The following is a 12254-nucleotide window of genomic DNA, read 5'->3' as shown; positions in this document are numbered from 1 at the left end:
TATGTGTGTGTGTATATGTCTTAGATAAAAATATAAATATATAAATACACACATACATATGGAGAAAGAAGGACAGTCTCTTCCCACGTGATTACAGCCTCTAAAAACCCACTAGAAAGTCAGCTATGAGTCAGTTCTAGCTCAATGACAATGAATGAATGAGTGATCTATCTGTCTGTCTGTCTGCCCATCTGTCTGTCTACACACACACACAGACCAGTTTTGTTAAGACTAAGCCATCATGATCAGTAAGTATTAAATTAAAGACATTTGTCAAATTTTTGTTACCTGAGCCTCTCTTTGGAGAAAGTTTGTGAATCCCCTTTATCTCAGATGATCACAAATGCTCAGGTTTAAGGAGACGAGATGATCACTCCTATCCATGTGTCTTGTTTTTTCTGTAGAGGAGCAACTCCTACACTCTGGCTTTATATTTAATTCAAAATATCTTAGATCAGGTGCATCTTAGTCTTTAAGCTGACATCATTGCACTTCGGAGAGGACCTTGACAGTGTATTTTTCTAGTGCAACATGTTGTTTTAGATTTTTAATTTATTTTTAATTTGTGTTTTGTGTATTTAACAGGGAGAAGATGAGTCTGTCACCCTGAAGTCCTGCACAAGGCGGAAAACAGATTCTATTGAAAAGAGGTTTTGCTTTGATGTCGAAGCTGTAGATAGGTGAGTAGCTGTCATATTTTTCTCAGGAACAAACATTAAATTTGAATTACTTATTTTACCTTACTCCAGATCTTTTCTGGGTATTCTCTTCCTTTTTCCTTCTTCATCTATGTTCTGTTTGGGAAGGCCTCCAAGCCTTTTATTGAAATGCAAGGATCAATACAGCACTTTTCATCTTTTATCTTTCACACAAAACCACCAACTTTTTTTTCTTTTGTTTGAATATTATTGCTTCTGTTCTCAGCAATGTATGTTATAGGAGACTAGGATTCTTGAGCATGGTTGTGTCATCTTTTTTAATTTCTGTACTTTAAAAAAATAATAAAATGATGTAGTGTGGGATACTCACTAATAGAAATGAGCTTTTAGTTACAGTGTGCACAGAGCATATCCAGGAAAGAGAATTATCATAGATAGCTCTGTGTTGTATTCCTCAAGGTTTATAGCGTCTCTCATTAAGTTGCACCATTTAATGACCTTGAGCTAGTTTAACAACATTCCAGTTCCTCAAGACACTTTACTTGGCAACAGGTTAATGCTTTGAATAAAAGATATGGGCCAAGCTTAGTTGGGCTGGCTGCTCAAGATCGTCGGTACTTTTCCAGCATCCTTTAGCGTCAGTTTGATTCTCATATACTGCTATCTAATGTCTCCTGGCATTAGACAGGCATTTCCTCCTGTGTGATTTACAGCTTTTCTGAAACCCAGTGGAGGGTGGACAGTATGCCAACTTTTGGTTCCTTGACAATTAGTTTTTTTGGTTCTGCTTTTTTCTATTTTTTTTTAAATACGCCATTCTATCATATTTTTTTTAAAGGAACACTTCTTGCTGATCTTCTCTGTATCCTTCCAATTTTAGTATATGAGCTGCCAAAGCGAGCACCATTCTATCATATTTTATTTCTGTGTTGTCTGAGAAGTTTCTCTGGCCCACCTTTCCCAGCTTTTGAGAACACTGAGGCTGCTCGTGGGCTGGGTGTCTCACTCACTGTGCTGTAGACTTGAAACGACCCCTTAGGGCATGGAGCCCGCTCATAGTGTGGCTGCTGGATGGTGCAGGGGCACCCACGGAGAGAACCTGCCCCTCGGAGCCGAAACCACAAGCTCCTGCCAACCGACTTGAGTTGTTACACATTTCAGCTTTCAAGTCAGACAATTTGAATCCAGCTTGTGACTTTGTCAAGTTACTTAATCTCTCAGAGCTTAGATTTCATATCTGAAAAATGAAGAGGACAATTGTGCCAAGTTCCTAGAATTGTTAGAATTCAAGGAGATATGCATATGATACTTGGTCAATGGTGCATAACATGCTCTCTACAGTAGTAGCTGCTGTTGTTTGTCATTAATGAGCTTGTCCTCTGTGTCATCAAACTATTTCATGAGGTTGGACTTTAAATAGGGAGCTCTGCTGGTTTATTGTGTAGAGAACTGTGCTGTTAACGCAAAGAGCGCACCTCTCTGGTGGCTGCAATTCCCAAGTAGCGCTAAGGGAGAGTGATGGACAGTCTCCTCCCATGTGATTGACAGTGTTGGAAACCCAGTGGAGAGGCAGCTATGCGTTGGTTCTGATGCAGTGGCATGAAGGTGTGAGTGAGTGAGACTAACGACCTGGAGGTATGTATAGGCCCTCATCTTATTTGGAGGATGTGAGAGGGAAAATAAAAGGAACAATGCATCATTGGGAAATAAGATTAATTATTCTTTGCAAAGAAGAATTACAAATAGGCATCCTCAAATCAAAATAGATTATCCTCGATTTTAAACAAATCCTAAATCAGGGTGTTGTAAGCACATCTTTCCTCTATATTATTAGTATAAGATTGAAGGGAATTCATGTGGTTGGCATCCGTAAATGAGCTTCGGAAGGTGGGTTTGCTTGGAGGTAGATCCAGATGTTTGATGCTGCTCATGTGTGCGCTTCCTGGAGATGCTCCCTGGTTTGTGTGGCTGTTGAAAGTGGGTATGCCTCCTGCTGCAGCTCTGCTGGTAACTGAAAAATGTCCTGGGAGGTACTCTGGGAAGCTGAGAGAATTTCAGTGCTGCTTCTTCAGAAATGTTCCAGGCTTTGTAGAGTTTCTATTTAGGTGATGAAAACTCACCTTAGCATGTCCATCACACTTCCATTCCTGCCAACACTTCCTAGTTAAGTCCATAAAAGCTTTTTGTGCCCCAGTTAGAAGGTGAGAGCGGTCAACATCCTGAGGGGGTCAGGGAAGTCTCCTTCCACTCTGCTGCTGCCTCTGGTGCCCTGGGCATGACGTGGAAGGATTTTGGTTATGGGTCCAAAAGAGGCTGCTGAATCTCCTCTTGATGAGCAGGCGGTGAGTGGCTAATCCTCTGGAACATCTTTCTCTTCCTATCGTGGCTTGAATCTTTGGTCAATGTGATAAGATTGCACCTTGACAACGTTTCTTCTCTTTCCTCTATTTAGACCTCAGTGCGTTTTTTGTGTTTTCATCACATATCTAGGAAAGGAAGGACAGCATTCCTATGTGTTCTTTTTCTGTCTCTTGAGAATTCTGATTAGAATCCCTTTCTCATGAAGAGTCTTATAATTACTCTTTGTTCAGTGTCCTCTGGTAAGGAGGTGAGACCTGCTGGGTACCTCCCCACAGATTTCTCAAATATGGGATGGGCAGTGGTCAAACAGTATAGACAACGGTCAAACATAGTAAGTTTAGCAGTGAAGAAATATGGAAGTAAAAGAGAGAACGGTTATATATAACAGTGTAAAGATTCAAAAGACCGTCCCAAATATGTAAACTTTAGACAATCTAAACATTTATGGAGTGGCTTTTACTGTTTTAGAGTCCTCAAGTTGTCCAAATAGTTAACATGCTCAAGTGCTGATTGAAAATTTGGAAGTTCAGATCCCACAGGTACCTCAGAAGAAAGGCCTGGTGATCTCCTTCCAGAAAATGCACCATGAAGAACCTTGGGTTGCACAGAGGTGCTCTGCTCCATGTGAAGTTGCCATGAGTTGGAATCAACTTGATGACAGCTGGTGTCATCATTTTATCTTGTCAGTATACGTATGTGTTAAAGTGTGATTTATGTGACATAGAATATGAGATGTTGCAGCTTTTTAAGGTTGAGCATTTAGTCTCTAGTGGTATTTCAGCTTCTTTTAGATCAGGGACTAAAGACTTCGGGAAAGTGATAGTCCAGAAATGAAATGGGTGTTAATAATTACATCACTTTCTCTTCTACTGTGGTAAGGATCACTTGCAGTTTCCACTGGGATGCTTGTTAAAACTACAGATTCCTAAGTCTTGCCCCAGATTGGAAGCATCCATAATCTTCTCAAAGTGAAATAATGAAATCAGTTTCCATTTTTATGTAACTTACATGAATACATATAGCAAAAATACCTGCCATTTTCACCCTATGTAAGCCTACAATTTAGTACATTAATTGCATTCACCTTGTATTGCAGCCTTTACCACTACCTATTTCTAAAGGTTTTCGTTATCTCAAGTGAAATACACTTTTAAACTCTTCAGTTGCTCTGTATTGGTCATTCCTTAACTGATGCACTGAACACCAACCACATCACAAAACAATTTTATTATAGCTTAGAGAAACATTTTTCTTATTAAAAACAATAATAACCAAACAAAGTGCAGGTTCCTTACTAAGGAGTTAATACCCGGATGGAAGAGAATGCAAACCAAACCCTGTTGCCCTGGGCTGATTCCAGCTCATAACAACTCTATAAAAGAGAGTTGAACTGCCTCATAGAAGTGTGATCTCTATGGGAGTATATTGCCAGGTGTTCGCTCCCATGGAGCAGCTAGTGGGTTCAAACCATTAACCTTTTATTGTTGTTGTTGTTGTGTACTGTAGAGTTGGAACCAACCCATAGTTGACCCTCCAGCAGGTTTTCAGAGGCAAGCAGTTAATCACACGGGAGGAGATTGCCTATTTTTCTCCCACAGTGTAGCTGGTGGATTCGAACCTCCATGCCTTCGGGATTGCAGTGCTTTTTAATTAACCTCTAGGGCTACCTCTGTTGTTGTTATGTGCCCTTGAGCTGGCTGTGACTATTAGTGACCATTGTTCATCAATGGATATGGACCTGGCCCTATCCTTTGCCATTCTTCACCGTCTTTGATAGACTTGAGCCATTTGTTAAAGTCACTGTCATTCTGTCTTGTTAAGGGTCTTCTCACTGACCTTCCACATTTGCGTACATGAATATATTTTTTTCTAAGAACTAATACCGCCTAACAACATTAACTATAGTAGGTGAGATGAAGCTTCACCATCCTTGCCTCCTTTGTTGCACTTTCTCCAAGACAGATTTGTTTGTTCTTTTGGCAGCTCGTGGGATATTCAGTGCTCTTCTCCAACACTGTACCTCAACGCATCACTTCTTTTTCTGCCTTTCTTAGTCTTGTCCAGCTTTCAGATGCATAGTAAGTAATTAAAATGACCGTGACTCATAACAGCCATAATTGGTCTTTAAACTGACATTATTGCTCGTTAGCACTTTTGGGAGATTCTTAATAGTAGATTTCCCCAATGCAACACGTCTTTTTATTTTTTAATTTATTACTTATTTGTACCGTCATTTACTTGACTTCCAATCTGGGCTCTACCACTATACTACTATAACTCTCCTCTTTGTTTAGTGTTCATAGGGTTTTCAAAGTCTTTTATTTAGGAAGTAGATGGCCCATCTTGTTTTCTCCTTCGTCTTAATCATGGAGCCCCACTAAAACCCATCTTGATAGGAAACCCTTTTGGAATTTGACACACCAGTGACAAATATTTCAGTATGATCTAGTATTGCAGCCTTCAGTACTGATTGCTTCTTAATATCAGGAAAACAAAGATTCTTAAAATTGGACCAATAGTCCGTGTCATAATGGATGCAGAGGAGATTAAAACTGTCAACAGCATCATCTTGCTTGGATCCACAGTTAACACCCTTGGTATGAGCAGTCAGGAAAAAAAGAGATGCATTGCACTGGGAAAATCTGCAGTTAGGGACCTTTCCAAATTATTGAGGAGTAATGATGTCAGTTTGAGGACTAATGTGCATCTGATTCAGGCCATGTTCTTTCCAATTACTATCTATGCATCCAAGACTTGGACAGTGAATAAGGATGACAGGAAAAGAATTGACACATTTGAGCTCTGGTGTTGGAGAAGAGCACTGAACGTCCCATGGACGGCCAAGAGAACGAATAGATATGTCTTGGAGAAGGTACAGCTGGAGTGCTTTTTGGAGGCAAGAAAGATGAGGCTTCACCTCACATAGTTTGAACATGTTGCTAGGAGGACATGATGCTGGGAAGGGTGGAGGGTCGGCAAAGGAGAGGAAGACCCTCAACCAGGTAGACTGACAAGGTGACTGCTGCTATGGGCCCTTGTGTGTCAGGAAGTGTGAAGATGGTAAAGGACAAGACTAGGTTCAGATCTTTTGTTCATAGGGTCACTATGAGTCCTACTTGACTCGATGGCACCAAACAATAACAATAACAACCATCATTCACTTTTGTACAATCATTCATATACATTGTTTCATGCATATAAATTTTGTTTTCTGCAATTCTTTCTGTGTATACAATAGCACAAAAATGAAAACAACTCAAATGCTCATCAACAAATGAATAGATAGAAAAACTATGGTATAGTCACATAGAGGGATACTATGCAGCCCTAAGAACAATGAAATATTCATAAAGTACAACACAATGTGGGAGAGTTGAGAGAACATTATGTTGAGTTATATAACTCATTGACAAAAGGATGAATACTGCATGAGACCACTACTGTGACAGTAGGAGAGGAACTACAGGGTGAAAATGGGGAGGGGGAGAATAGAAATTAATGGGTAGACAAAGATGACTGCAAGGACCAAGACAAGGAAAGATCAACAGGGGAAGAAATGTGATAAAGACAATATGACTATTGCAATTAGCAAGTAGGAACAAGATCTGTATAGATGTTTAAAAAGAAGAGGAGTATGGAAGAACGAAGAAAATCAAAAGGATAGCAGAATTAGACAGGGCCTAGAGGGAGTCAAGAACAAGTAAGGTGATTTCTTGACTGCTGGTACCAAGGATGTTGTTGTGGATCCAAGTAAGATGAAATAGTTGACAATTTCAGTGTTTTCTCCATGTATCATGATGTCGCCTATTAACCTGATGGTGAGGGTTTTTGTTTTCTTGTTATTGAGAAGTAATTAATACTGAAGGTTCTATGTGCTCTTTACTCTTATTCAGCAAGGGCCTCAGTCCTGCTTCCTTTCATCAAGCAAAAATATGCCATCTGTGTATAGTAGTAGGTTGCTGATGAGTCCTCCTCTAATCCTAATGCCACATCCTTTGTCATAAAGTCCCTCTCTTCGAATCATTTGTTCAGCATACAGATTCAGGAGGTAGGGAGAAAGGATAGAGCCTTGATGCACACATTTCTTGATCAGGCAGCCCTTGCACTGTTCACATAAGAGCTTTTTTTTTGGCTCGGTATGGGTTTTGCATGAGCACTATCAAGCATTCTGGAATTCCCATTCTTCTCAAAGTCAGCTGAAATTTGTTGTTATACACACACAGTCAAATGTCTTTGTGTAGTCAGTTAAACACAGGGAGACATCCCTTTGGTATTTTTTACTTCACAAGCTCTATATGGCATAAGTGATATCCTTACTGCCACAGCCTCATCTAAATCCAGCTTGTATTTCTGGCAGTTACTTGTGGATGTATGTACTTATTTTAGCTTGCTTTTGATACTCACCAGCAAGTTTTTGCTTACATGTATAGTAATGATATTCAGTAATTTCCACATTCTGTTGTATCAACTTTTTTTGGCAATGAGATAAAATATGGGTTTCCTCTGATAAGTTGGCCAGGTCTCCCAGATTTCTTGACATAGCCTGGGGAGCTCGTCAAGGGAAGCATGTGTTTGCCGGAGCATGTCTATTGGTATTCCTCCATCAATTCCTGGGTCCTTAATTTTTATGAATACCTTCAATGCCCGTTGAAATTCTTCCTTCTTTTTGATTAGTTCTTAATCCTATGGTACTTGTTGAAATGGTTCTGTGTCACCCAATATTTATTCGTTACAGTCTATAAATCATTCCTCTGATGTGATTTACAGCCTCTGAAAACCCACTGGAGGGCCAACTCTTGAGTCCGTTTCTGCTTGACGGTACCGAACTTTCATCTCTGAGTCCTGGTAGTATGGACATGCTGGGCCTGCTGACTAAAAGGTTGTCGGTTTAAAGCTACCAGGCATTCTGTGAGCGAAACTGAGCAGTCTCTTCCTGTGAAGTCACTCACAGCTTCTGAAACCCAGTGGATAGTTGCTGTGAGTTGTAATTGAGTTGATGGCAGTGAACTTGGGTTTACTTCACTTGTTTAAGTATATGAGACTAGCTGTAACTGAGGTAAAAGCTTTCTGTACATTTTTTTCATGCACCCCTCACACTAACCTCAAGAGGCTCCTTGTGTTCTTCTTCAGACTCTGCCTTTTACCGGGGAGAGATGACTTAGCCAAAGCTAACGTGATAGTTGAACTGAGGTTCATGGGAGCCCATTTGCAGATCACTTTCTTTCGTGCGTCAAAGCTCAAACTATTTGAGAATCAGTTTCCAAGGATGAACCTTATGCCAGAGTCACTACTTAATGTGTAACTTGGAGGCTGTGAAATCTGACGAGCTGTTTGCATTTTAGTAATTTACACTTGGCATGTCCATAGTATGTTCAATACTCTTCCAGCACCACAGCTCAAAGGCATCAGTTCTTCTATAAACCCCAGTCATTGCCCAGTTTTCTGATGCATAGCAAGTAATTACAAAGTCTGTGGCCTGGATCCAGTGCACCTTATTCTCCAGACTGACATTGTTGCTCTTTAATACTTTGGAGAGGTCTCTGACAGCCGACTTTCCCAGGGCAATTCATCTTTTAATTTCCAGGCTGAATAATAGACCATGGACTTCTAGGAGAGCAAACAGGTTCGTCTTAGAGAAGGTGAAACCAGACTGCTCCTTGGAGGCAAGGATTCTGAAGCTTTGTCTGACATACTTTGGGCATGTTGCAAGAAGGGACCAGTCCTTGGAGAGGGACGTCATGCTTGAGAGGGTAGAGGGCAGTGCAGGAGAGAAAGACCCTCGATAAGATGGATTCAGTGACTGGGGTAATGGGAGTAGGTTTGTCAGAGACAATAAAATTGGCACAGTACAGAAAAGGGTTTAGGGCTATTGTACATAAGGTTGCTATGCATCGCAGGCAACTCGACAGCACATAACAACACTTGGTATCATAAATTAATACGAAAAGCTACACACTTGTGTCCGTTCTTACATCTGCCATCCTGTGACCTTGGAGCAATCCTCACATGACTCCCAGTTATAAAAGGCCAAGTACATGGTACATAGTAGATGCTCAGTGTCATTTTCACCACACCTCCATCCTCCACAATCTTCCTTTTGACTTTCCTTCAGAAAAAATTTATTAGTTCAGGCATTAAAAGGATAAAGCTAATAGATAAACTTTTTTTCTTCAATTTCAAACATTTTTTTTAAGGTGACACTCATTTCTGTTCATCTGAGAAGATGAGCACAGTAAGGGATAATCAAATAATTGCTTTCATTTCTTCCATATCTCAATGCAGTGTTGTCAGTTTGTTAGTTACAGTGGAAGGATTCATCTTGCACATTGCTTTTCATAGGAAGAACTGTTTCTTCTGTGTCATGAACAAGTTGGAAATAAAATTATTCCAGGATTGTGGGGTTTACAACCATAGCTCTTGAAATCTTGAATACATTTAAGAAATCTACTTTTAACTCTTCTATCAAGGTGTTTTTCTTTTTAAAGCATTTGTGGTCTCAGAATTCACTTTTCTCTGTATTTTCCTCTGTTCTATGTTGACATCCACATTTGGCCCATTTCTTTTTCTCTAGTTCTTTTTTTTTTCTTTTTTCTTTCTTTCTTCAGAATGAGCTTTGCAGGAGGTTCTGAAAAATTACTGAACACCCTTGGATTATTGTGAACAAATGTTTGACGGACTAATACTAGCTCTTTATGCCTTTGATTTTGCTTCAAAGTTACATTGCTTCCAACTATGTTGGAAGTTATTTCTAAAGTTATTTATTATATATTTCTTTAGTCCCATACTGAAAAATAACTCAAACCAAGGTATTATATTATACCCATCAAAACAACATAGTTACTTTGCAGATTTCCCTTCTGGTTTCTTTTAAAATGTATGTAGTTCCAGGATTCTGTGTAAGATGTGTTGCTCCAGCGTGGCTGTTGGAATGTGTGTGAGTGTGTGTGTGTATACACATATGTATGGCTATGTGTGTGTGTGCATATGTATATATATTTTTTAATAAAAGACAGTGCTGCATACGTAAGGCCTCACTGAATGAAACAGAGATTTTGACCCTGATAGTATTTTGGATGGAAAGATGTTTGGACAATACTGCTGACATAAAACCCCAATCCACTAAGCAGCCTGTGTTGTTGCTATGTACCATTGAGTCTAGTTCATGTACATTATCACCCTTGTTCTGAACACTATTGTATGACAGTAGCCTAAGCTTACATTAGTTGTTTTTTTTTTCCTTTAAACAATTGCCTCTTCTTATAAGAATGGATTTTATACTTTGTAGCAAGAAGAATTTTTTTAATGTTTTGGTATTACTTTGCACTAGGCATTCTGAATGTTTCTATGTAATATATTGGTTAACTGGAAAAAGACTAGATTTACTATGTATTCTTTAAAATACATATATATTTATTCTGGGATAGACTCAAGGTCATATTTTGGTTCCTGTGTATTTGATTTAATTTTCCTTAGCTTCAGCTTGAACTTGCATATGCGTAGTTAGTTAGTGGTCCAGTCACAATCAGCACCTGGCTTATTTTTCACAGCTGATATTGAGCTTCTCCAGCGACTCTTTCCACAGGTGTAATTGATCTGATGTCTATGCATACCATCAGGTGAAATCCATCAGGAGAATAAGGTGCGCCTGATTCAAGTCATGGTCTTTGCAGTCACTTGCTAAGCGTCAGAAAGCTGAACAGTGACTAAGAATGATAGAAGAAGAATTGATGCCTTTGAGCTATGGTGCTGGAGAAGAATGTTGAGTATACTATGAACTGCTAGGAGAACAAACAGGTTTGTCCTAGAGAGGGTGATACCAGGCTGTTCCTTGGAGGCAAGGATTCTGAAGCTTTGTCTGACATACTTTGGACATGTTGCAAGGAGGGACCAGTCCATGGAGAGGGACATCATGCTTGGGAGGGTGGAGGGGCAGAGCAGGAGAGGAAGACCCTCAATGAGATGGATTGATTCAGTGACTGGGGTAATGGTAGTAGGTTTGTCAGAGACAGTAAGATTGGTACAGGATAGAGCAAGGTATGTTGCTATGAGTTTCAAGCGACTCAATGGCACATAACAACAACAACAACAACAACAACTCTTTTTTAGAGAATTTAGTATAAAACTCTTGGTGAAAATGGGACATAATCTAAAAGCAGCCTTTCGTGGTTGTTGCTGCTAGTTGTTACTGAGTATCGTAGAGTCAGAACCAACTCATAGCTGACCCACCAGCGGGTTTTCAGAGGCTGATAATCACAAGGGAGGAAATTGACCATCTTTCTCCTGTGGAGCAGCTGGTGGTTTTGAACCATGTGCCTTCAGGACTACCATGCAGCTTCTTACCACTAGGCCACAAGAGCTCACATAATGGTATATGAATGTCGTTATGGGAATTGTTATACTTTTCAACTTTTGTCTGCTGTGACAGGAGACCTGGTGGTGCAGTGAGTGACTGTACCTGGCTTTTATTCCAGAGGTCAGCAGTTTCAGTCTGTCAGCTGCTCTGAGGAAGAAAGATGAGGCCATCTGCTTCAATAAAAATTACAGTCTTGGAAACCCCACAGAGCAATTCTGCTTTGTCTTGTAGGGTCACAGTGAGTTTTCATTGACTTGACAGCAGTGGTTTTGATTTAGTGAGTTTCATCTTTAGTCAAGATGAATAATTAAGGCACCATGCAGAGTGTCTTATGGAAATGAATGAGAAAGTGTAAGGAAAATATTTGGTTAAGTGAAAGAACCATGGTGGTATAGTCTCTGCTAACATCCCTGGATTTGTTTAAGACATTTTTCATAGAAGTGACACAAGATCTTTTTGCCCATGTGTTTTCCAGCAAAGGCCATAAAACCATATGGAAAATAATAAAAACATCATTTTCTAGGTTTTATAAAGCTCTACATCAATGTAGTCCCTTGGGAAGCAGTGTTTATGCTTGGGGAAAGGAAATTATTAAAAGACTTAAGTGTTTTTCCTGGGACTAGCTAACTCCCAACAGAAGTATATACATTTGAAAAGTTGTTTGAAGTTGTAAATAGTCCACTCTAGCATTATCATTCTTCATAGTTGAGTAGCAAAGGGCAGTTTATTTGAAATGACAAGCGTCCTTGGTTTTAAGGATGTTCTAGGGATCAAGACAAGCACAGTCTATGCCTCCTGGAGCTTATACTTTCATCACCTTAATGTGTGTGTGTGTGCGCGCACACACACACACGCGCGCACGTGCACCACTGATTGTCTAA

General features: G+C 39.8%; 1 protein-coding gene across 2 annotated transcripts in view; it reads left to right on the top strand.

Moving 5' to 3' along the window:
* ARHGAP26 (Rho GTPase activating protein 26) overlaps nucleotides 1-12254 on the top strand; it is a 636281-nt gene that overhangs the window by 222391 nt on the left and 401636 nt on the right. For both annotated transcript variants that reach the window (XM_006891116.1, XM_006891115.1), the window contains exon 10: nucleotides 586-680. In XM_006891116.1, coding sequence (XP_006891178.1) covers nucleotides 586-680 — 95 coding nt within the window. The remainder of the gene's footprint in view (nucleotides 1-585; nucleotides 681-12254) is intronic.

Source organism: Elephantulus edwardii, unplaced genomic scaffold, assembly GCF_000299155.1.
Source record: "Elephantulus edwardii isolate Elephantulus edwardi_28Jun2011 unplaced genomic scaffold, EleEdw1.0 scaffold00095, whole genome shotgun sequence".
NCBI lineage: Eukaryota > Metazoa > Chordata > Mammalia > Macroscelidea > Macroscelididae > Elephantulus > Elephantulus edwardii.
This window is presented reverse-complemented; position numbering and strand designations above follow the sequence as displayed.